General features: G+C 36.5%; 3 protein-coding genes across 3 annotated transcripts in view; all 3 read right to left on the reverse strand.

Annotated features, from left to right (window-relative positions):
• Nucleotides 1-3,202, reverse strand: part of LOC139125173 (uncharacterized) — a 112,285-nt gene extending 109,083 nt beyond the window's left edge. Inside the window, exon 1 of the mRNA XM_070691279.1 lies at nucleotides 3,007-3,202. Coding sequence (XP_070547380.1) covers nucleotides 3,007-3,027 — 21 coding nt within the window. The 5' untranslated portion in view covers nucleotides 3,028-3,202. The remainder of the gene's footprint in view (nucleotides 1-3,006) is intronic.
• Nucleotides 3,203-5,848: 2,646 nt separating this feature from the next.
• On the reverse strand, nucleotides 5,849-13,656 carry LOC139125574 (C-type lectin lectoxin-Thr1-like). Its single transcript, XM_070691670.1, has 5 exons — nucleotides 13,390-13,656; nucleotides 12,689-12,850; nucleotides 11,789-11,877; nucleotides 11,125-11,264; nucleotides 5,849-6,068 (listed from the first exon to the last, which is right to left on the reverse strand). Exons 1-4 carry the CDS (start codon nucleotides 13,598-13,600, stop codon nucleotides 11,127-11,129), a joined length of 600 nt encoding a protein of 199 aa, XP_070547771.1. The 5' UTR covers nucleotides 13,601-13,656; the 3' UTR covers nucleotides 5,849-6,068; nucleotides 11,125-11,126.
• A 3,304-nt stretch (nucleotides 13,657-16,960) lies between these two features.
• Nucleotides 16,961-21,157, reverse strand: LOC139125174 (uncharacterized). The gene is made up of 2 exons (XM_070691280.1): nucleotides 20,729-21,157; nucleotides 16,961-17,068 (listed from the first exon to the last, which is right to left on the reverse strand). The coding sequence occupies exons 1-2, from the start codon at nucleotides 21,155-21,157 to the stop codon at nucleotides 16,961-16,963; spliced, it is 537 nt and encodes a 178-aa protein (XP_070547381.1).
• Between the last annotated feature and the right edge of the window lie 6,555 nt (nucleotides 21,158-27,712).

A 27,712-nucleotide genomic window follows, 5' to 3' on the forward strand; every position in this document is an offset into this window, starting at 1 on the left:
GCATCTGAGGTGAATTAATATTACTCCCCTGACATATGCTTTTTAAATGTCACGAATTAAAAATTTTATGATAAAAGTTATAAGAAGTTAGTGGCCACTAGGGGTTTCTTCGTGGAGGTAAAGTGAAGAGCACTTCAAGTTGCCAACACTTTTAAACTACCATTGATCATACACAATATGGCTTTATGATATCAGGTAATATTTCTCACGAAATCACTGGAAACCACGGGAATTGAGTTATCGATGTTTTTTTTCGCCTACGGATAAAAGATTGCACACATATTCGGTTAAAATGAAGCCAGCATATAACGGATACATTGAACACTCATGTTAGCTTAGAAATTGTTTATTACAATTTTCAACAGCTGACTCAAGATAATCTATTAAGTCGGACCCGTTACAGATGCATATATCAGCATTCAAAAGGTGTCTAAAATGATGCAAAATATCATTATCTAGAAGAACGGTTTGTTTATTCTTTTCATCTACGACTCTGTTTGTAGTGGTCATGGTTACCATTATCGTCAAAATCACTAGTATTATTCCTTTTCAGAGCCCTTTAGAATCATAGCTCACTTCTGCATAAGTAGCTTTTAAAATTTTTTGCCGTTGGTAAAATAAGTGCGAACGTCCAAGCTGCAAATGACCATAAGAATGATTTTGTCCTCCTGAAAGCCAAATAGGGAAATGTGATTTTATAGTATACCTCAATCAACGCTCCCTTGTAACGCTATGGGAAAAGATGTCCCACTTTTGTGTAATGAGTTGCGGTATCAAGCCAATGCACGCTTTACCCAAATATGGGCAAGCGCGTGCACTTCAGGACAGGCTTCTTAAGGTTACTACGTGCGTTGCGATCAGCAAACGTTCCATTCGTAAATGAAGCCAGCGCAAAAAGCGAACATTTCTTCTTTTCTGATCTTTTCTGTACGGGCGACAGTGAAGTTAACGAGAATGGGTGATATTTCTCAGTATTTCATACTAAAATTCAACGTTGACTAAGCACATCATCGATGAAGTCTGTGTCTTTGAACGATTTATAAGTGAACTGAATATAAATCATCGATATTGTGTTTAGTCAAAGTTGAATATATATATATATATATATATATATATATATATATATATATATATATATATATATATATATATATATATATATTAAACAAATAAACAGATTACCTCAAGTACTAAGTAATGAAATCTATTACTTAAGTTTCATGCATCTTGCAATCCTCAGATAGAGTGAAAGGATTACTAGCTCGACACTCTAACATATATGATCGGGATCGAGAGCGTCGAGCTAGTAATCCTTTCACTCTATCTGAGGATTGCAAGATGCATGAAACTTAAGTAATAGATTTCATTACGTTGTACTTGAAGTAATCTGTTTATTTATAACGCTCTGCTTTTTGCATTGAGCAACTGTAATTTCCCTCGAGGACATCTGTATACTTCAGTATATATATATATATATATATATATATATATATATATATATATATATATATATATATATATATATATATATATATATATATATATAATATATATATATTATATATATATGTGTGTGTGTGTGAGTGTGTGTGTTTGTGTGTGTTTAGTCAACGTTCAATATATATAATATTATATATATATAAATATATATATATATATATATATATATATATATATATATATATATATATATATATATATATATATATATATATATATATATATATATATATATATATATATATATATATATATATATATATATATATATATAGCTGTCACCGTAGCCCAGCCTCAAGTTAAAGATAATTTCATCACGAAATTCTCATAAAATTAAATGTACAGTATTTCTTGCAATCGAGCTATTCACTGATGATCGCACCTCCCTGCCGGTGCAGTGAAATTTACAATATTACACCACGCCGTTCGTCTTACACCTCAGTTTATCGCCCATTCTTAGTTGGTATATGTAGGGGCCTACATTGCTCTACAAGTTCTACAGGTGAACAAATGACGTCATGTATATCAATACGGGACGGGATACGACAACCGCTTTTCCGAAAAATTTACAAAAATGGCAATAAATATTAGACATTGCATGTATTTCTATCTTCACATCTTTGCACAATATTTCTAGCTACATATTTATCGCTCAATAAGATATATGATAGAACGTTTACGGCCCTGATACGGTTTTTGCTTACCTTGGTAGAAGGGCGTACGGGCCAACGCACGTTCGGACCCTTCCGCAACACTGTATTAATCTTAAGTTAATCACCTACTTGCGAATTTGATATGAATGACTTGAATGCAAGTCCTCTAAAAGTACAGGTATGATTAATTGAATTGAGAATTGGACCGGCTATTTCAAAGCTTTTATCGATACATCAGCATACATTTAGGCAAATGTAAGTTCATTCAACAATGTCAATGCACGCTATTTAATTTTAGGTACACAATGTGATACAATATTTATAGAACCTTGATCAATTGAAAACAGCAAGACAGCGCCAATGGCCCGGAAAAGCCCATCATTGCATGTCATTGTGTCTTATCATGGGCGATAATAAGTTAGGCCTCTGTGCTTTAGCAAAGGAATCGTTACTACCAGAACGTCTCTTTTGTCTCTTTGTGTCATTAGTTTTTTTCTAGTCTAAATATAGCTGAGCTTTTGTGCTTTATTGTGTCTCGCTCGTGGCACAAAATATACTCTCTGTTTTTAATATTTGCTTAGAAATTAATACTTTATCTTAAAGTTTGTAATAATCCAAAGCACTTTTCCAAGACACCCTCTCTCTCTCTCTCTCTCTCTCTCTCTCTCTCTCTCTCTCTCTCTCTCTCTCTCTCTCTCTCTCTCTTAATACACTACTGAGACATTCGAGACCGAAATAGACTTTGCCTTCACTTCTTGGAGCTTCTGCCTGTATCTTTAGACACATCGAAAATGAAAAGTATAAGCAACATGATTTTAGCTAGGAAGGAAGAACAAGAAAGGATGTTACTTACCCACATCCACAACAACGACATTCTTATCACTGTTTTGTCCAATTTGTTCCAGAGAGTACCGTTTACTAGATTAGCATCGTTGCTACATGTCTGTCAAAAAATAGATATCAATCTTCTGTAATCGATGGAGCACAGCTATTTGCAACTTCCCCGCTGGTGCCCAACACGTCACAAGGCCGAATGTCTTAGGTGAAGGGCCTTATCATGGCGATGTTTCCACATTATGAATAATTTCCATTTCGTAGTAACACAAATAGAGGACTCAAATTTAATTAATATCACATGGGGTAATTACTGCGGATTCCTGTCACCATGGTAAATGATGGAAACGATTGACTTATAACATGTTTAATTTATCTACTATTGTACTCCTGACTGTAAATATTTAATGTCGCTCATGTATAACTACCGCTAGAATAACAACGACATTGCATGACTTAATCCTTTGCTCAAACCTCTTCCAAAGGAAACTTTAAACTTCACCCTTTCCATCATATGAATAACAATCACGAGTCATTATTCATATTTGATGCTCGAAGAAAATATAACATTATATTAATTGACATTTGAAAGACAAAAGGCCCTGTTTTATCTCTAAAGGGAAAATGAAATTTTTATTCTCTAAATATGAAGACGCTAACATTTTTTTCTTACTCCATTTTTTCAATGAGCCCTCACTTGGGAAAGATTTAGGGCTCACACTACTCAAAGGCAAATTTGAGAGGAATCTATAAGGCAATTCACACATATTCGTTGTCACTGTGAAATAAACTATAATTATGAACTCCATAAGGTTACCATAATCATTCATGTACATCAGCTGACAAAGCCTGAAATGACACATATCTGATTATCTACATGTAGCTTACAAACGTTAATTAAGAAAAGCAAAATGTGAGGCACACCGTGTGTAGATTTTGAACAACCCGCTCTTTTGAAATTATTTCTTTATTGGTGTAGCGTTTGATACGTTTGAATTGTTTTAAAATTTAACTCAACACATGCCACATTTTCAAATATGTAATTTCAAACAATATAATGAGTCACAAAACACACTAGAAAGAAAAACGGTCTGTGTGGTTGGCTAGGAAGTATGGTCTGTCAATATAATATGGAATTATTCTTTGATTACAGAGTTTTCGAGTCTCGGAATCGTGAAAGGAACTTGAGACTTGTAACGTAGACCCGATGAAAAAGTGATTTGTATTTACCTTTTTTTTTCTCTTGATTTAATGAGTTAATTCTTACGCTTTTCAGACTCCTTTTTTGTTATATTTTTGTGTGTAATTGTTTTCGTTAAGACTCTAATAAAAATGTTTAATAAAACAGTATAGATGTACTTTACAAACACCCGAATACTGTCCTCTATTTAATTAAGGAGATATAACTTTTTCGAAGTCAAATTACATAACGAGAGATCTTTGGTAGACACAGAGCTTGATACAGTTAAGGTTGCCTGGTATTGACTGGCGTGCAGCTGCATCTTTATATTTTCAGTATGTATTCTTGGCACTGTATGGCATTGTTAATACAGCCTAATAGGTACTGCATGTCTGTCTAAACTCTTTTAATAACCGGTATATGAAAACCGCCATTGGTAGTCTCAATTGTGTGTTTCATTATAAAGATAAGTTTATACTGATTTGGTCCTCTTCCGTTTTGGTTTTGTGAGTGTCCCGAGACAAACGTTTTTCCTGTGGACGTATGCTTTCAACGAATGTCTGCATTGCCTCTGTATTTTTTTTTTTAATTTCTAGACAAACGTAACCAAATATCGTTAATATCCGAAACAATAAAGAAATAGTACGAGGCTAAAGCCGCAGTGAAAAGACATGGGTTAGAATGCCATGCCATACACGTACATTGATCATTTTTCAGCAGGGTTGCTTGGAAATGCATAGTATAACACAAAATCTAACTAACTGCTCGTAAGCCAATGGTCAAACAGTGTCAAAAATCCATGGTAAGTGAATCTTAATTATTAAACAATGGACAACTATTATTTGTCATAGACAATGTTGATCACCTTTTCATTTTTTCATACGTCGAAATATATATAGCTCTGTCCATGTCTCAGAACGACACTTTATTTTCGTGGTTGTGATATATAATTTGCTAGAGTGCATCACAGTGCCTCACATTTGTTTCACATTACTTCCCAATCTGTGAAATATGCGGCCTGCTTACTTGCCAGAGCTAAACGCCACCTTAGAGATGCGTGACAAAGGAGGTGCAACCATGACTGTATTTCTCTGTTAATACAATGAAACGTAACAGGAATATTCAATTAAAGAGATTTTAAAGTATTCAATCCACCACTAGCTGCGTGCCATTTAAGTTTGTGTCATCATGACCTTATCTATATTCCGACAGATTCCAAGCTCTTCTGTATGCATTTACTTGTAATTTAAATAAAAACGAAGACAACATGCCTATGCAAACTGGAAAAAAAAATATTTACCATTGTTGAGACAAGACCAAGGACGGGTAGACAAGACTTAACCATGTAAATTTGAGGCCAATGTAAGAGACAATATAACTGTGAACATGCAGATGTAGATTGAATCATCTTTGACAAGAAGCAGAGTTATTTCATGGCAGGTTGGGTACTCGACACTTTTCTCATTTTTTTATCTTTTCAGGGATAAAATAAAGCTGTTCAGTAAAATTTTTTTCACGTTTATTGGTGAATTAAAATACCAACCTATTTGGCTTGTAATTCTGCATGTTATTTGTTTTTCTATTACTGGATTTTGTGAAATGTGGTGAAGTGCTGAAAAATTGATAACATTAAAGAACTGCTCATACATATTTCTATGAAAAAAGTACAATGACTCTACAATTGTCGTTCCAAAGGTAAACGATATTTATTAAGGAGATACAGAAAATAGGAGTAGCATGAGAATCAGGAAAAAGAAGTATCATATATGGTGTTTTACACTTTTTACTCGCTTAGCGATGACGCTGTCGTAGGTAGCGGCATTTCGTTACAGTGTCCAATTCAAAATAAGATCCTCTTTTTTAATTCCGTTTCAAACAACTGCTGATGATATACCTGCACTCTGAAAGAAATAATGATAATCTCAGTGTTATTATGCATTCAACGAAATCACTCCTACTTTATGACTCTGTACCATGAATGAAACGTGATAGCACTGGTTTGTATGACGTTACAATGGGAAGTTACGACGGAGCTGAGGTATGTGAACTGGTGGGGCTTTATATTCTCTTAAAAACTATCTACTGTTGATTGACCAATCAGAGTGCTCAATTCAGGGTGTTTTATTTACTCGTAAAGCCTTGGTCACCTAATTCAAGAAACGAATGACAGCGCCGTAGTAAAGTACTGTCCAATCAAAAGTGAACATGTCATATTCTGTAGACATCTGGTACATTTTTTCCCTAATATTCAAATTTGGTAACAAAGCTGAAACCAGCTGCAACACAAAATCTGCGGTGGTACAAACATACACTAATGAGCCCTAGGGCATTTATAGGTTTTTCCATTACATTGGAAGGCTATTTCACAAATAAAAGTTTTAATTCATATCCTAAACATGTTACATTGACAAAGGGGACGGTTGACGTAAACACATTGAAGATGAAAATATATCAGATATGGCCGATAGTTTTTAAGTCGGATAAAATCCTCGTACTCGGGCTCTTCTGGTATATAAAGTCCAACCCTACGATAAAAGGTTTCGGCCTGCGGCCTCTAAATTTAATCGTTGGGTTGGACTTTATATACCAGAAGAGCCCGAGTACGAGGGCTTTATCCTATACAACATACTTGCTTCATCCTTTGATAAAAACAATATTGGTTTATGTAGAGATGACGGCTTTGGTGTAATAAACAACGCCACTGGCAGAAAAGCAGACAAAATAAAAAGGGACTTATCAAAGTCGTTCAATGACCTCGGCCTGAAAGTAACCATCGATGTAAACAGAAGTATCGTGAACTTTCTTTACATAACTCTAAACTTGAGCAACGGCCAATACTATCCATACAGAAAACCTAACGACAACACGATATATGTCAATAAGAAATCCAACCACCCTCCCTCCATAATTAAACACATCCCCGATACAGTTGGACAGCGCATCTCCTCCATATCCAGCGATGAGAATAACACACGTGTTGACAAGCCGGCAAAGAAACAAGAAGCAGGCAGCGTAGAATTACAGGTGTCGTAATCTTCCAAATTGGCGCACATATTAGTAATATTTCACGCTCAAAATACATTAGCGTTCTTTGACGCGAGTGATCAAGCTGAAGTTTCTTTGTTTGGACTCTAACATTGCTGGCGCCAAGAAATACCAGCACAGTATCGACAACATGATCTCGCTCATTTACAAATTTAAAAGAATTACCCAGTGACTTATTTTTCTCATGGAGGTATTCTGCGTACTTACCCCCATGTTCTATTTTGTTTCAACCAATCGTAATATTGAGCCGTTGTTATCAATTTATTCATGGTGTGGGTTTGAAACAAAATAATTGTAGCAAGCCACGCACGGGCAAGTGATAATTTCTACTTTTGTAATCTTTTCTAGTGTCGGTAAATCAAAATATTGTCTTATTATATTCCTTATGGCGTCGGCATCCGACATAACCAAGATACTGTATAAATGGACACACTAACCCAGAGACTAACAAGGACTGATAACCATGGTCACTCTCTTGTGGAGTGACCGAGACAGAACATTCCCTCAGAAACTAGAACTTTAACCTAAACTAGAACTTTTGACCACGGTTACTTTCTAGTGGAGTGACCGAAACTAGGAACTAGGACCAACGTAGACTCATGTATCAGCGGCTGGGCCGGTAGGCCCATTCATGGTTCCGTATTCAATAAATAAGTTCCAGTTATACATCAGCACTCGTCGTCATATCCAGCTTCTTTCCCTTAAGTTATGACACATGATTCAACCCACCCTACAGTAAGAGTGTGAAAACCAACGTCGGAAAGGAATTGTTCCGTCTCCTTGAGAAACATTTGCCAAAGGATTGTAAATTACATAAAATTGTCAACAGAAATACAGTTAAATTAAGCTACAGCTGCATGCAGAACATGGACAGTATTATAAAATCACACGACAAACTGGTAACCCAGCTCAATAATAAAAAACTCACTGACGAATGTAAATGCCGTATGAAGACAAATTGCCCAAACCAGGGAGCTTACCATTCTAAATCTATAATCTATAAAGCTACTGTTACAAGAGATGCCAATGAGGCGAAGCATTACATCGGTGTAACTGGCAACACATTTAAAACACGCTATGCAAATCATGTCCAATCTTTCCGAATTAAGGCATACGCCAACAGCACAGAATTATCAAAATATGTCTGTCACTTGAAATCTCAGGGCAAACTATTTAATATATCATGGTCAATCCTATCAAAAGCAATTAGTTACTCAAATGTTTCAAAGAAATACAACCTTTGTCTTACAAAGAAGCTATTCACAATCAATGTAGATAAGTCCAGCCTCTTAAACAAGCGTTCCGAGTTGGTGTCATATATTATGAACTGGCCCTATGTTTGAATCAAAATGTGTGTGACGTAGATAAAGGACGAATACGAAATCCGAATTATCCCGATTCTATGTCATCAACCGGAACTTTTTCTAGCACCTCAACGTCGGACGCTTTCGTGCACGGACCAATCTATAGCGACCGTTACCGTGGCCTCATGTCATTTTTACGAAGAGGTAATGCGATAAATTCAGACATGAACACATGGAAGGCATGTACAACGAAATTTCTAGTTGCGAAAGCTTTTTTGTAGGTATTCCAAAGAATAGAATGGGGTGCTGTCGCGGCTAGTGCTCAAGCCTAGTCACGGCGGCTCAATGTGGAACGTTGATCCCGGCGACAAACCCGAAAGCTGAATAAATAAGTACCATATGATCTTTGGAAAGCGACATAGAAGGCAAAATAACATCAAATCATTCGACTATTAAAGGCAAATTTCTTTCATCACATAAATATTCCGTAAATTCTCGATCGGAATCTAACCTGCATCGTAGCTCTATGGAGCGAGGACATTAACTGTTGAGCTAAAGCCTGAACTCTGCAGTTCAGCGCTGTGGATGTGTTATTGAAAAGTGACTCGGAAAACAGAAAAGAGTTTCCGTCAAGTGACAAAATTTGGAGGTTCTACGGACGAGATAAGTGTCACTGCAAGCATCGAAGTTCGTAAGACATAAATATAGACGACCGGGATCGTGATTGACAAGTTTAGACCGGTGGTGACGTCCCGTTGCGGTCATGTACTCAGTCTGGGTCACAGTGAGTGTAATTGAACTGAACCTTTCGGACTCACCAAGATTGTAAGCTCGTGATATTTTGAAAACCACGAACTACTGTTTCGATGCTGCTTTCGAACTACTGTATCGATGTTTTTTTTGTCTTCCCTTCATAAATATATTTTAAAATATTCTAAAAAAATCTGGTTATAGTACTATGGCCCCTTTGCCAGCCGATGGAAGAATTCCTTTGGCGTCGGGACAACGAGAGGCAATGATTGACAAGCTCACGTTACCGAATCCGAATGTCTAATTGATTAAGATCGCATTCAGTCTATCAAAATTTCAACTTGATCGGATTTATGAATGTAAGGACCAAGTAAACATTTGCATATATAAAGGGCGATAGGCCATTTTTATTAAATGAAAGTAATCCGGAAACTAAAACCCAGATCGCAACAATATATTTGCAATACCCGACTATAATTTTGATCCATCTACCCCAAATGAAATATAAGAAGACTGTTCATGTGATAAATATTACGGCCCAAAGTTGTACGGCACTGCGAAAATCACTCGTGTACGATGACATCAAACGAAGAGAGAGAGAGAGAGAGAGAGAGAGAGAGAGAGAGAGAGAGAGAGAGAGAGAGAGAGAGAGAGATATATAATATATATATTATATATATATATATATATATAATATATATATATATATATATATATATATATATATATATATATATATATATATATATATATATATATATATGGGATGATGGAGAATTGATTTTACAATTTCATCTCTACAACGTTGTTTCGTGAGTCGCGAAAGTCACTCATCAGGAGACTAGACTGGAGTGAATCTACATGGGCTAAACATCGCTGGTTACACAGGTGTTGGAATTTTGGTTGAGATTGACAGTTGTTGCATAACAATATATTGCTACTGCTATGAATATTCATGTTTACGGAGAGGACTGATTTACTTCGATGGATATACCGGGAGTTACTAGTTATTGCATAACAATGTCTTGCTTCTGTGGCGGCATGATGACACAAGTTCATTTCTGTTATTGAATGTGGAACATTCTGGATGGCGGATGATAATAAATTCTTCTGTTAAACAAAGTAAGCGGCTTGTTAGTACAGTCATATGGCTTGGCTTTGGCTAGGACCTTCCATGAGATAGTGTGCGTGATATTGTTGTTCTTTAGCGTTCTTTAGCGTCGAACCGCATACTTCGTATATATATATATATATATATATATATATATATATATATATATATATATATATATATATATATATATATATATATATATATATATCAGATATACGTTGGTAAAGATTTATCAAATTTGTCACTATATATATTTAGATACATATCTTTCGATAGATAGATAGATAGATAGATAGATAGATAGATAGATAGATAGATAACATACATACATACATACATACATACATACATACATACATACATACATACATACATACATACATACATACATACATATGTACGTACGTACGTACGTACGTACGTACATACATACATACATACATACATACATACATACATACATACATACATACATACATACATACATACATACATACATACATACATACATACATACATACATACATACATACATACATACATACATACATACAGATTGAAAGATCGGCCGATAGATAAATAATGGTTAAAAAATACAACACAGAAAGGAGACAGACATACATATATAACGCCTGTCAAACATACGTACACACGGCACACATATAGTGGTCGTTACGTACACACCCGTCTGCTTGACAATATTTCAATGTTTTTGAGTATGCTCTTGATATTTCAAACACCTACATTTAAAATTTACAGATGAAGCCTCGTCTATTGTAACAGGATTCGTCATTCCATCTTCCTTGTCGATGGCTTCGCATTGCGACACAGTTCTCCGAGCGACCACCATTTGGTTCACCCACATACCAGTTCCGATAGGAGCTCTACAAATAATTTTCAAATAAATTCTGTTTATATTTATCATCTTTAAATCTTGGGTAGTTTGTTTCTAAAGCAACAAACTTTGCATGGTGACACACACTTTGTATTTTTGATTTTCAAAGAAAATGATTGAAAGATTCATTGAGGAAAGTTTGAGCGAAAGTTCAATTTTTTCACTTTTGAGGCGCATTCTATGTCGATAATATGTGGTAAATTCATATTTGTGTTGTTTGCACATATCACAACATGATAATCCTCTCTACATAAATACATTTTAAAACTTACATGAAAGTGCTTACGATCTATGCTGAAGAGTGTAGATTGCTGACTGTCCCCTGATCCTTTTTTATTTATATTCTTGTTATAATGCCTCGCACATACGGGGAAGGGGCTTGCAAACATAGCGCCGAAGGCACGGGCTAGGAATGCCGAAAGCCTGAAACCTCAGTGCCAAAGAGGGCAATTACCAGGCCTTCAATATTCAAAATGGCTTCATTTGTATCGTGTAGTTTCAGAGTAAACTTACCGATTTTCCAGAGTCCCATACCCAGCACCCTTCGGCTTGCCTATCATTCAGTCCAATCCACACTTTCCCAAATCTGCCGTCAATGAAGTCTGTATTTATAGGAGAAAAGACATTCAACAGTCTTAAGTCACCACAGAGAAGAATAAACACAACCAAACGAGATCTTTGATGAGCAATAACACTATTTACAATGAAAAATGCTGTTCAATCCTTGAGTATTGTTTGAAACATAAATAAATAATTCAAGACTTCGAATATTATTAACGATCTTTAAAGTCTCAACTAAAGGCATGTAGGCATGTAAAAATCTCAACCAAAGGCATGTAGTTTCCTCGACCTTTTTTCTAGCCTGCAGTTTACCGGGTGTACAAACATGTGAATTCGGAGAAAAAATTCGATTACAAGAGGCCTAATCTCGGAAATTATTTTGAAATTGAATTCTCAAAACCTTGTTCCCTCATTAATTGGATAAGAAGGCAAACTGATTTGATGGTAATCTAAAAGGACCTATTGACGTACTGGTCTGCGATGAATAAATCCAACCCGTCTTGTCAGATTGATATACGGAACAGACAGAATGCACCTCACAGACAGGAATTCGAAATCTCATACGTTAAAAAAACCTGTTGTGGTCTACCACTTTTGAGAGCTTAAGATTTCAAAATTGTCTTTTTTTTTCAAATTCAAGCTTCATTTTCCCCAAAGAGTTGGCAATGTTAAATGTCAAGTGTCAGTAAATATTAGGTAATTGGTTTCTCTGCTACTGAAATAGCAATGTGACCCCTGAGTGTAATTTTTTTTAATTTCATGGGGATTGGTAAGATTTTCCTCTGAGGAGCGTTATAGCATTGCGAGGCTATTACTGCCTGAAACAGGAGAGAAATGGCTAAATTGTCCTACCGCTGAGATATTTATTCTCTGCTCTGTCACTGATTGTAACCAGAGTTGCACCGTAATTGCGGCACTGTTGCTTGGCTTGGCTCCAGGTGTAGACACATTGGGTGTAGATGTAGTAGCAACTCTTGGTCCAGGGCCAAGCACGTCGGCAGGTGTAATGCAGCCCTTGTATAGAAACACAGTCAGTGGAATGTTAGCAGCGATATGCCGGAGGTATTCAACCAACTTAAGTCTGACGTAAATGACTGGGGGAAACAGAGACTGACGGAGGTCGCTAGCGTAATTTTGTCCGTACCTACGCGCTACGACTGTGATATACTCAGTTAGACGTAGCGAGACAGACTGAAGGCCATATTTGGGCTCTGTGATATCAATATTCGAAAACAATGAAAAGTTTAACGTGTATTCGTACAGACTGACATCATTTTCATTTTATTTCAAAGATTTTTACGACTTAGTGTTCATTACTTGTAATCCGGATCCATTCATCAAAGTTATAATATTAAGGCATTATTAATATGAAAGTTGAATGTCATTGATTAGGCACAATATTGTCATCCAATTCCATCTGTGGATATACGTTTTTAAGCTTTCAAAAGTAGCAAAGTACGATACCTAATATTCAATAATAATAACGTTCTGTTCTTTCATAAGAATGATGGCCTAAATCACTACTTTGGACTTAAAGCAGACTAAGTACTTACCACTTTTAACACTGCTGATTGAACCTGTGAAATCGGTTTCCGATTCTGGATCTCCATATGTCCCTTCTTCTAGAGCTTCTCTCTCGACGACATCGCTGATATCGTGTTGTTCGATATCCTCGAGTTCGTCGTTACCACGCTCGACAGCACTGCAGAAACAAACTGCGACGCTGAACACAGCAACAGTAGCAAATCGTAGCATGGTCTTCATCGAGGCCCTTTGAATTACTTGTACGGGTCAGAACAGATTGGCGGCAGCGAGGATTTGCTAGCTCTTTTATTTCCTTCACTGTGTAAGTTGTTGATTTCAAACCCACGCAGAAAACAAACGGCACAAGCGACGGGTGTCAGTAAACATTAATCATTGACCTTTTGAGTGCTGTAATTTTTCCCACCAAAATTTCAGTGCAATATTTTACAAGTGTTTACGAAATTTTCTGTACAGTTTTTGATATTTTTAGACCAAATATGCATAAGTGTTCATTGGTTACCGTGTTTTATCAAAATTGCGGGAAAAATCTCAAACAAGATTTTCAAGATCTGAAAAAAAAATTGCAACTACATTCTATAAATGCAACACAAATCAACTTTGGCACTCAAAGGATTAAACTGAAGTGTGTGAAATAACCCTGAATAGTACAAAATATGACGTATTTCAACCAATCTAAAACGTTCCTTAATTCCTTAAGTCAAATTTTCACAAAGTAAGGGACAAAAAAGAATATATTTTGTCGTAAAGCATCACTGTCACGGAGAATCTTCTTAATAATTATATTTAAATTGTGCAGATTGAAATTAATTTACAAACATATTTTTCTTGTTTCCTTTGACCAGCAACGTGCTGCTCGTGGACGTAACTAGGAAACTTTTATTTGACCAGACGCTGAGCACACGTTTGATGTAGGGTTGTTTCGTCATTCAACTTTCTAAATTTCAATGCATGCCTGCCTTGTGTAGCCACTGAACCAAGCACACTTCTTACGAACACTGTCACCTTAAACACAAGGTACAACAACATCGTCAACCGTTTGCTCTAAAAGTCAAAGTTCACCCCGTGCAATTCGGTCATGTTACATTTGTCACTTAACTGATACAAAGTAGTATTTAATCTTTCATTCAACAGACGGATGCCAAATGACAGGATGATTTACCTGGTGCCCGTTGCCCAATGAAGAACTGGGGAGTAAAAGAGCCTTGCTCAGGGGCACAATCCATATACTGGAATCTCGAACCTACAATCCTGCGATAGTTAATCCATGATATTTTTCATGACATTTCCTGCCGGGGAAACATTGTGTTGTATGACCGGGAATTCAGTGCTCAGGGTGTCAAATAATTTTGGTGTGTAAGCCTAAAACCCACTCGCATTTTTACATTTCGTTATTCGGTCGTCATCCTTGGTAGTTTGTGAAAACATTTTATGTCAATAAACTTAGTGGAAAACATTTTTTTTTTATTTAATTCCGCGAAGGGGTTGTTTCATGCTGCGACATAGCTGTGTTTTTTCGCATTAGCAAACAAGAATCAACATCGTTCGACCTAAGGTGGTCTCGTAACTTATAGATTGTGTTTGATTTTTCACAAATCGTTTGTAGTAAATTACTACATTTGTAGTAAATTACCGTAATTGGTCAATAATAGTAACACTCTACAGGATGTGGTCGCTGTACGGCGATCAAACCTGAAACCTGTCGCCAATACACAACATTCTGTAACAACGGTGCGTGATTTTTCTGTATATACTCATCATCTCATTGCATCTAACTTTTTTATTCTTTACCCAATATGTCAAGCCGGTTTGTATTTTGTCTGCTTATGTAGAATGAACAATCTCTATCTTGATCTTTCGAATGACAACTCCAACGTTGTTGTACCCTTTAACAAGAGATTTTGCTTCTCTTTATTTCTATCTTCCCGGGGAATGACGGTAACTCATTTGAAAATTACATGACATTGTATGCTTACGCATGCAAAATACTATCGCTTAAAGTTTCCGAGCACTGCGGTTTTATGAACAAGAAAGGCAGATATGAACATTGACTTATTGCTGTAGCTATAAATGTGTCATTCACAATCCAAGCCACCTACGCATTTGCCAGAGGTTTGAGTGCTTTGCTGCTATGGTGAACGGGTGGCGAAATACGCGGGTTTGGTTCCGCTTTTTTACTCAGTAAACAAGTCAGACGGTTGCAAATAGAATGCCTTCAATAAACATATCATTTGGATTTTACTGAAGGAAAATTTATTGCATCGCCCTAGCACTCTGACGCAGCATGTATATTTTACGACACGACCATGGCGAGCAGAAAAAAAAAACAAACACGATTTCACAGTTTGCCCTGGAAATGAGAAGAATTAATTACTCATAATTCATTAAGTTATTTGACAAGTTGAATATTTGTTTTGGGTCACAACAATCGTGTCACACCAGTCACTCACAGTTAGTTCATTACTAAATGTGGTACGCTATGCTTAATGTCTCTAAAATAGTGTGAACAACAACATCGATTAGTGCTTCATAATGTTAAGGAAAGTTTTTAACTTTGCAGGAGTGTCATCTTTTTTGTAAAAATAAATTGAGGGGAGTTAAAGAGAAGCGATCGTAAGGCAGTATGTGTTTTATCGCAAACAAAACGCTCATGCTCTTATTATTTCGTCGAAAGTTCATCAATAAGGAGTTCTCGATGGCTTTCATGGAGGTTAGTTTCTTCATGAAAGAGTAGCAGCGTGTATAGTAGTTGACACCCCTTGTCTGCTCAAGTCATTCGTATTCGATGAGACCTTCGGTCTTTAAGTTCCTGTGCAGATAGAATGCAAAATCTTGCTATGTCCCCCGTGGTACCAATGGCACCCTGAGAACCTTCCGCCATGAAAACTTGCACGTGTCATGCATATACTAACCGATATGGACTTATTCATTTTCAATGCGCACGTGTTGACCTAGACTTGGTTCAAGTCTTTGATTTGTGAATGTTTGAGAGGGATGACTTGTGTTCTGTTTTATGTGAAATGCCTGATAGGGGTAACCGCGATGGGTAGGGTGATGGTTATACATTTGAGTTTCTCCCGGAATCACAAATCCGGCATATTTTAGTTTAGGGATATTGTTTTTCGTTAACCAGTCAAGAAAAAACAATTTTGCAAGATTCTTTCCATGAAGTGAATTTTCTAGTCATTTGATGTGAATACTTACACATCTTATACCCAAAGGAAACAGGTTTAAGCCACCCCCTCAAGAAAAAAAAATTTCTGGTCCTTGACATTCATCAAAAGTGACGTGGTTTTTTTCCCCCTTTTTATTCTTAGCAATGCTGGTTTGGCACTATTGATGCAACAATTATTGTCTTTTATCACTGGCTGCATAATATTCCCGTTTCCTGGTTAGCGTTTTTGGACATGCAAACGAGGATATCAAGGTTAGCTGTCCTGATTAGCATGTAACCCCCTCAAAAATGCCAGGACACGCAGGTTCTGAAATGATTTTCACGCGGTGACCAGAAACGGTATTTTGGCCTAATAGAAAACAATGACACTCGAAAGTTTAGTGACCTATTGACAACTCGTTTCATCCTCAGAGTTGTATGAAAATTTTGATAGTGATCATGACAACGACCATGACGTTCTCAGCACGTTGAGACTGGACATACTGCAGCAGTGCTAAAACTAGACCATGGGCTTTCTGTAGAGAGGAGGCATATAGTCAATGATTGAGATACATTATGATCAAAATACAATGAAAATGCGTTTTCATTGGCTATCATTTCCTGTGCCTGTCATCCATCCATGCAAAGTTCCACCGAACGGTTGTCTTTGTATTTGACATAACAAATTCATAGCCTTGCCTTACCGTGTCCAACTGGATTTGACTGCAATTTAGCTCGTCCCAAAATGACGGACGGGACATGGCACGCCAAGTACTTGCTGAATTTTATGTCCCGGTCTTTGGTAGTCCGTGTGGGTTACCATTTAATGGATTTTGGTAGCCCCAAGGAAAAGTTGGTAGCCTGTTGACGTGGGACTACCGCCCATTTCGAGCCCTGCCCGGGCTCTACAAATCAAATGCGCAAGGTCTACAAACAGTGGTCCCTGGATCGGTCAGCTAAGTATCATCCCGGCTGCCGCGGCTTAACTCAAGAACTGCATATTAAAAAAACTGGTTATCTCGAAAACAATATTGAATTGCTTCCATGTGTAGAAAAAAAGAGAATGATGCCACAGTGGAAAGAAAAAAAATTGCTGCCATACCCATTTCCTCCAGCCCATCCCCTCAATAAATCAAATAGTTCTTCCCGAACGAGAAGGGATACACTAAGACTATTTTGTTTTGACGGGTGACAAAGTAATCGATAGCACAAAGATTTGCCACTTCCAGTTCTAATTGTTAAAAACGACATTGTTCAGTCTAATTCTTAAGATATACGACGCTTTTTGATACGTTCTCCGGGTTACTCATGGACTTCGCAATCGGGACTGGAGTGCTACTAAAGTGATTACACTTGTTAGTCTACATTACAGGTCACATACAACCATGTGGTGGCGCTCTAAAACATATGATCTAACAGCTCGTTCTGCCAAGGTCTGTTTTCGGGAAGCATCTATCTGCCCGGGCAAGATGGATTGGCAAACGAAGATGTCGAGCGGTTTAATGCGTACGCATGCCTTCATCTAAATGAACTAATTCATGTATTGGTATGCAATTAAAAATTATAATTTATGCTACCAGATTAATATACTGGATAACTAAAGGATGGAATGCGCCCCAAGGACAGATATTCGGACCTTTAAAGTTAAAAAATTCTGGTCCACGACTTTTGGGGATAAAGCCTTCAACGGTTTTTGTCAATCAAACATTTAATTCTCTCGATGAAGGACTTACCGGGGCTTGCAGCAATAGTTAACTCTAAGTAAATTTACTCCGCTATCAAATTTGCAAGGTGACCTCTGAGTGTGATTGGAAGGGCATTTAGCAGGCAATCTTATATTCATTACCTAATCTCTAGCTTGTTAGTCCCCACTGATATCGTCCGGGGGACTTAGAGGTTTGGTCATATCCGTGCGTCACGTCCAGTCACATAAATTTCTCAGGTAAGAAGCCCGGAGCGATTTCATTCTAACTCGGTACAAGGATTACATATGCACGTCGACTTTTATGATCCGATCCAATATGGCCTTTGACGGCTATTTTATTAATGGAGCGGGGAATATGTCTGTTGCTATAGCGACTGCACTATATTCGATCAAACTTAGTAAGCTGGGGTTGAAGGATGTTTGTCACACTGAGGTTTGATAGCACATAATGACGTATGCTAGTTTTTTCGTCGATTGAGTTCTTATTGGTACATGTGATGGAGTTTGTAATTAGGGTGATAAGTTTAGAAATACCGCAGCGAAATTGATTAAACTTGGTACAGACGTCTAGCACACAGTCTCATAATAGTGTACAAAGACACTTAGAAGTGTCATGCGAATTAATGGCTACCTTTTATATTTAATGAACTTTTAGTGAGCTATCTCCAGAAATACTGCATCAAAGTTGACGAAACATGGTACATATGTTGTAATACTAAGGTACAGTTTTACTATACTTTGTGAAGACATTCAGCAGTATAGTGTCAATTAATTGCCAATTTGCATATTTGATGAACTTTCATTATAAGTGTGATATGTCTAACAAATGCTGCATCCGATTTGATGAAACGTGTCAGAGATGTTGATTACACAGTAGTGTTATGGCATGCATATATACGTACTACTTTCATGTCAGTTAACTGCTTGTTTGCATATTTAATGACAGTTTAAGAAAAGGTTCATCACATTTTATGCAACTTGGTACAATTATTGAGCTTACATTTCTTGAACAATTGAATAAAGACGTTTATGAGTGTCATGCACATTCATTTCATATTTTCATTTGCATGAATTTGCCTGATCAGTAGGCTATGTCCAGAAATACGCCATCAAATTTGATGAAACACGGTACAGATGGTGATCTCTCAGTATTGTAATACTAAGTGAATACATTAAGCAGTGTCATATCAATTAATTGCTAATTTGCATATTGAATTCAATTAAGTAATATGTCTATAAGTAAGAAAAGGTTGACGAAATTTCATATAACTTGGTACAGATGTTGAGCTCACATTGTTTAACATTGAATAAAGACGTTTATCTGTGTCATGCGAATTAATTTTTAGTTCACATATTTATTGAACTTTACTAATTAGAGAGACGTGTCCAAAAATACTGCATCAAAGACGATAAAACCTGGTACAGATGTTGAGGTCACAGTGCTGAAATAAAGTTTATAAACACTAAACGGTATCAATTATGAAATACTGTACAGGTCATAACATGTAAGTGTTATAATAGAATAAACATATGTTTGGAAACATCATGTCGATCAATTCCACCATGGAAATCTTTTTTAATCGTGGACCAAATTAATGCACAGGACTATATCCTCTTTAAGGAACTGCAATCAAAGTACCCAAAATTGAGGACTGTGTCATCAACGATGACTTTTTATAGAAGTTTCGTTCAAGAAAACGGCACCAAACGTGAAAAACCATTCGTAAAATACACAACCGTACTTGATGATTCTAGGCGACGACTAATTTGTAAGAAGGGAAAATCTGAAAGACACACATGACATTTCGTTTGGCTAAATTAATATTCATTTTGTAAAATCCAAAAAGGATAGTATAATATCATGAAACTACTACTTATGTTCAGAAGCTGTCTAATATGAACCTTTTTATTTAGCCCTCGTCCTTAGCCTTTTTACTGGCAAATAACGACGTAACTGATGAATAAAAAGGCTACGCCGTAGAAAACTACAACACTTAGACACACTTGTGTTAGCCAAGCACAGAAAACTGATACATATGAACTTGGAACGATAAAAGAGCTTAGACATTGTCCAGAGCAATTACAAATGCCTATTAAGTCCACCCTCCTCAGAGTTAGGCCAGACCTTGCCTAAATGTATCATACGAGTCACTTTCAAAGGGCATGTTCCTCAGTCTAGAGATGATCGCATGTGAGACGGAGAACGTGAATGCCTGCGAGAAAAATAGGAAAAGACACAAGGCTCAACGAAAAAGTATTGATGAAGGATATAAATTTGTCAGCATTACACGGACCTTGACTGTAGATAAACCTCAGCATAACTGAATATGGTGGAAGATTGCAAATTTCGATTGTTAAGAGTGACCCTTGAAATTAGGCCTAGGCGAAAGTAAGAATGAGTTCAAAGAACTAAACGTATACTTTAAAAATTACACATTCCAACGATTAAAATAAACAATTATATCCTTTAAAGGCTATATCATATATTTACCTTGAATGGATCGATTGCACACACTGACAGTAAAAATGACGTCATTTCCGCTAATAACCACTGCTTAGACACATCTTGTCCCCAGTGAAGGCTGTACAGGATGATAAAGAAGGTTGAGACCGCAGATGTCATGAAAACCAGCAACCAGGCGGCTATAGCGTAGATTCTAACTAACACTTGTCTCCTTGCAGGTCCATTTTGTGCTGCTGCTGTTCCGATATAGAAAATGTGATGATTTGTGGCAGGAGAGATGGCACTGACTCGCTTGACTTTTTTGAATATGGCCACCATGGCGGTAGATGTTGGTATGGTAATGAGGCTGCTTATCAGGGCAATATAGATGGTACCGAGATGGGCGTTGTAATAACCGAGATGGAATGTTGATTTTATGGCATCTTCCGTGTTGTAGAACATTCCGTTAACAACCATTGTTAGACAGAGATTAGCCAAACAGCATGAGAGGCGTTGGACACGTGTGAAGTTACTCGGCAATTGTCGGAATATCAACGAACACCATAGGTAGTCGTCAAATAGTCCATCTCTGAGGTGGCTCGATAGCAAGTGGCGAAACATCAGCATTTTAGATTCATCAGTGACTTGCAGAGTTAGATTTCTACCTTCCTGGGTATTGCTAGTGACCCAATTATAATGCACAAAGTTAAACCTGTTCAGTGAACGACATGAGAAACAAGTCAAATGCTACCATATTATATTATAAAGATACATCGTTAGTGGCGAGCATATGTACACAGTGTGTACACGAACAATAGGATCGACCAAGGAAGAATATACATCAGCGATATGGCATTTCAACGGAGGCCCCGTAATGATCCTAATTTTTTTTCAGGTGCCCTGGCACTATGCTTCAATCATTTGAACCGAGTTTTAATAAAGCTTACTTCACTAATTCACAGACACGAAACGACGCATAGAATCATATTGAATGTGGATTTTGTTACTTCGAACTTTTTAAAGTTTTACTTTCATTTGATCTTGTATGATATGAGGAATCTGCTTGCCTCTCCTTTCTTTGTATGTCGGTGACTTCGACTCTCTCCAAAAACCACTTTCTGCAGCCCGCGTTCGATGCCTGGAGCTCCACCTGCATGCTGTCGACAGAACCAAGGTAGCTTCTTTCGGAAACTAAAAAACTACGGACGCTGGAAAATGTCAGTCTCTGAAAATAGCAAGACAAGGATGGACGAAAGTGTGTCAATTTTTTCTTAAACAAATCCGTCAAGAACAAGAACACACCCAGTTTCTACTTGTTAATAAGACATTTGTTTGTTAATTGAAGATAAGGAGTTTTCAACTATATAATGTCCATTTACATAAGCAGGCAAATTTGAATTGGTTTCCATCTACAAGCTGAAGGAAGTGGAAAACAGTCGCTCGAATAATCGTTTGTCTTCCATTTATCAAAAGAACAATTAAACAAAGAAAAGAAAGAAATAAAACTTACCGAACGGTTGCGCTTATCAGCAAGCAAGATATTTTTACTTTGCCCCAATTCACCGAACAGTCTAATCGCCACTCTGTTGGTAGTTCCTGAGCCTGGCATAATACCGGTGAATACTGTAATTCGATACAAGTATTCTTCATCTGGCATGTTGTTAACTTGAGGTGCAGATCTCCACTGAAAAAAAGGACCAGGGGATGTAATATGCCCTAAAAAAATTCTAGTCATAACTAATTGATGTATGAGCACTTACCTTGCTAATTGACATATTCGTGTACTGTATTGCTCATTTATTGTCTATCCTCTCCCAGTCTCTGTCTGTCTCGCCGTCTGTCTGTCTCTCTGTTTCTGTCTCTCTCATTATTGTATAAGTGGCGTGTTAAACAAAACAGTGATGTCTCCACTCACTCTCATCAGAGGTAGATTGAGATGAAACAATCACGCTTTCACATTTACAGCCATGAACCACTTGGTTTATGTGTGGGAATGCCTGGAAGTAGTATTATTCTACACACATTCAAACATTCGCTATTCCTGGAGTTCGTTTTTTTACTTTCTTGCAAACGTTAAATTACATCACCCATTTTGATAATTCTTGGCTTTCAAAGCTTATTGTGACAATTTACCATGTCTTACACTTTCAAGACTAAGATGCCAATGTAATTATCTTAATGCATCTTTCAAAGATAAACTTTGTCTTGTAGAATTCATTAGCCTACATATCGTAATTTTTTGTCTTTGTTAGTTAAAATTACGAGGATGTAAGAAATTCTACACCTTGGCGTATTTTGCTCCTAACTTACATCCAACAAGTCTCGTTTGTCCATTCTCCGCATCATCACCATAAGGCCAATGTAGACAGTGAAAAGTGACAATATCGTTGCAAGAGTTATCTTGCTGTCAGTAATGTCCTTTTTAAACACCTCGTTGAAGTCTATTACATTAATGGGTACAACGAAATCAGCAGCCGTAAACATACCAAGTTGTCTGCAGCTGCAGCTGTTCTTTTCAGTTGTCAATTCCAAATTGGTCTGAAAGAATGAAGGTTATCGCATCATAATGTTATGCCTGTTGAAAAGCGCCTTCATATTTGTTCAGTGTTTTTTCCGTATCAGGGCTTGACCTGCTTGCCAATTTTTGAAACTCTTAGTTTTCGGATTAACATTTTTACAACGTTTAAATTTGCAAGTGAACAATACGTTGTCTACTGGACTGTATTTGTATGTCTGAGTAGCGTATCAGATGAAAAAATGCGAAGAATGCGTCGGTGGTCTTTTTTAGATGACAACTTGTTATCTCATAAAGAGACCTGCCTCTCTGTTGTTAATAAACTTGCAATTTGGAATATTCACAGAATGATTTCAAAACAGAAACATATAGATGTGCGATTACCAAACATCCATCAGTCTGCCATCTCTGTCTAGACTCATGCCACGAAAACATATCGCGGAAGAGACAGATATTTTCAAATCATGGGTTGTCGATTTGTCACTTATAACTGCAAGGAAAATAAAATTACAAACATCAGTGAGTTAGCACAAATTCTAGGGGAATAGTCTCAGAGGTATTGAACCAGACAGGCAAACACACATTGCCCCTTCTATTCTTCCTCTTCTCAACATTGCTATCGCATCCAAAATATTTAATCATAAAAACAGCATAACTTTATCTCAGCTATACACTTCTATTTACCTAAGAAGAAAATCACGTCTCACATCAAACGTATTTCGTCATTTTGTATATATATATATATATATATATATATATATATATATATATATATATATATATATATATATATATATATATATATATATATATATATATATATATATATATATGTATATAAATGTACCTTCTAGCGCAAAATAATGCAATTCCTCATCAGGTGATATAGCAAGCGTTATGGTTTCATTAGTTCCACCATCTATAAACAACTCATTGGTGTATTTAGTATTATTTGGCTTGGTATTTGAACAGTGATAAAGCTTAAAATCCGTGTCGGGACCACCTGAATAAGTAGTTATCTTGATGAACTGAGCCGGGAAGACCAGCTCGACATAAAATTCCAGCAACCGTCCCGCTGATACAGAAAGGGTAACGATTTGCATCGTGTGTGTTTTCAGTTTCGTAATATTAATCATGTATTTGTCGCTTGCATCGAAGGGTTGATCTTCATGATCGTAGATCTCTATCATCACTGCGGGCAGTAGCTGCAATGGTGCCGGTGAAACGCATCGCTTAGGATTTACCAATGAGCCTATGAACTGCAAAGAGACATTGCATGCGATATTCTAAAAATAATCAGTTTGATTTGCACAGAATGACAATGCCTAACATCCCTATCACCTGTGCACATTCTACCTATACTTTGTCTAATGCGCAGCAAAGGATAATGTTCAGGCTACTGTTGCGTTAACATGCCTTTGAAATGATTGTCTACATGTGAAACAACTAATATTTCTGATAAATTACTGAAGGTAGCTTAAACCGGCTTAAAGCAAATACCGTTGAGCTTACACCCTTTATGCACGGCTCAAATCCGCAGATTGTGATATGTACCCCGAGAGATATACAGACTAAAATGACTGAAATTATTTTCTCGAATTAGAAGTTCTCAAAAGACTTATAGATCTGTAAAAAAATTGTGTACCTTGGTAACAATGCTTTTTTCAAACGAATTGAATCCACTGTCACTCGATAAAAAGAATCCTCCAGCTTTTGAAATCTGCTTGATGTCGCGGGAGCTATATGGTGCATACTTTGTCACACTGGCTTGTATGAGTGGACATTCGAAGTGATGTTGGTCTTCCTCGGTTGATGATAATATCTTTATCGACTCGTCAAGGCAATAACTCAATATCTCAAATAGCTGTAACAAGGTTCTGTGATCCTAAAAAATACAATTAAAAAAACAAACCAAAACAAAAAAAGAGGAATAAAAGAGTAACATGCACTAATAGTAATGTCATAGAGCTTAAGGTTCCAAGACAAGAAATCGACCTTTTCAATCTAACAATTCTCTAGTGGTTCATGAACTCAACCCCTCTCCCCCGCAAAATATATATTCCCGGAAAGCCTAGATACAGGGAAACATTTTGATAACAGCAGTGTCACCATTGTTTGCATAACTATCACGTGACAGGTAATTTTCATAACCTTTAAAAATCGGTTTCTCCTATCGTTTGTCTCAACTCTTCAAAATATCTTACTCAAACTGCCTGGAATGCAAGCTGTCACGACGCTCATCCAAGAGGTGTCAAACAGATTATGCACAACATGCAAGACACTGAAATCAAATGAAGCTAATTAAGAGAGCTATTCATAATTCATCTGTTCGATGGTACAACCAAAACAATTCTACTGCAAAATCATAGCTAACATTTTTTGTGACACAATGAACAATGTGTTTAAAGTTTATTTGTCTTAAATTTTGACTGACGTAACTCGAATAACATTAAGTAAATGATCCCGCAAAATGATTTTTCGGAAAAAAAACTTACCAGGTTGCTGCAAGAAAAATTATTACTTTTCGAAAAAGTAAACGAGTTTGCCTCCAAAATGTTATTTGCTGAACAGAAAAGATCTGTAATAAACGGAATACCGGTGAAAATTTGAGTGATATTACCGGTTAAAGAAACAGTCGGAAGTGACAAAGTAGTACTTTTTTAAATTGTTTAAAGTGGAATATACACCCTATTTGTTATGCATATTGTAACATTATAGAGACATATATTTATTTATTTAGTCTTCTTTTGTAATAAAGTTTAGTCTGCATATTTTACTTTTAAATTGATGCTCCGCTCAATAATAAATAAACAAGTTGATTCTATGCACAAAGGTTGCCATGATTATATTTTGTACAATCGGTGAACATTAGTCAGGAGACAATATCAATGACAGGCAGGTTGGTATCAACATTCCATCGCCCAGAGACGTGCATCTGACGAAAAAGAAAGACATATGGTCCGTGTCCTCTAACAAAATACATATTTATGCTGATACTTTACATCGATACAATACAATACAATACAGATGCTTACGATAAGTGCAGTCCCCAGTTCGCACTTCTTCCTTCAAGCTTATCTCTTCCTACTCTTGTTGTCAGCCCCTGCAGCTCTGTCTCTGTTTCTCCATCTATGTCTGTCTAACTATTTGTCAGCTTGCCTGCTTACGGTCTGTCAGCTACCCTCCCCCTCTCTCTCTCTCTCTCTCTCTCTCTCTCTCTCTCTCTCTCTCTCTCTCTCTCTCTCTCTCTCTCTACATATACTCACCCGCTATGGTTTTATATTTTTTTATTATCGCACTGAATTCAGAATGACGTAATATTCTTGCTAAACGATGTGTAAAATTTGACGATATTATCTAAGAAAAGTAAAGTTAAGTAGAAGTAGTAGCAATTATGGAGAAGTATGAGGTTGAACATTCATTACTCAAGGTTGTTTTTTTTTTTTTTTTTTACATTTCAAGTACCTATCATTGGAATTGTTGAGACTTCTTGATTAGCTATTAACACAGATTAATAACGTTTGAATATGCATAGAAACTGGCATTATTTAAAATAAGCAAATAATAACACAATAAAAAAGAAAAATACTTGACAGAGAAGGAAGACAGGGGGATTGCGATTTAAATGAAATGGCGTGTAATTTAAATTGTCCTCTTCTTGTATTGCAACTTTACAAATTAACCTGTTTATCAAGAAAACATTGAATACTTTCTGTACAATAACAGGAAGGCACAAAACGTCAACTTTAATAGGCATTTTGTCCAAATGAAATGTATGAATATGAGTATATAACACCAGTATCCACAAGCGAAAAATCGGTATATGATACTAACATATTTTTTAAAAAGTTTAACATTTACCTGCATTTCCTGGCTTATCTCTTCTGGCAAATAAAACGCCAATATGCTTACTAATGTTTGAGCGTTTTGTTCGACACAGTAAGAATCACACATACTCTCTTGAAAGACCGATGATGCTGTGTTAATCATAATCGACCTTATCTTTAAAGAGAGAGATTTTAAAAATGTCATTGGATTGCTGAGGCAAAAAATCTTAAAACCAACAGTTTTGGAATAAATGCAATTATATCAATAAAATGAACCCTTTAAGAGGAACTACAAAATGCCCATAAAAGATTAGTTTTACGAAATGAGAAGAAAGTACCTCAACTTTTAACAGTCAAGTACTTATGTCTTTGTCATATATATATCAATGGTCTTTATTCAGTACTCTTAGGCCATCGGCCCATAATACTTGACAATATTAAGTAAAGAATAAAACTGACAGGAAGAACGGAAAGTTAAAGAATAAATTTCACATATCGTTATTTCTTTCTTAATTTCATTGCATGGTAAGTAAAAGCCGCTAGACATTGCTGTGTGTTTACATCGGTGATGTCATTAATTTGAGAAAATTCCTTTCGATGGAGGATTAAGATATATAGCAGGGATATATTTCTTCCTAAAACAATCAAAAAAAGAACAAATCATAAGAAAATGACATTCGTTTTCCAATC

Source organism: Ptychodera flava (genome assembly GCF_041260155.1).
Source record: "Ptychodera flava strain L36383 chromosome 3 unlocalized genomic scaffold, AS_Pfla_20210202 Scaffold_25__1_contigs__length_14229661_pilon, whole genome shotgun sequence".
In the NCBI taxonomy this organism is placed as follows: Eukaryota; Metazoa; Hemichordata; class Enteropneusta; family Ptychoderidae; genus Ptychodera; species Ptychodera flava.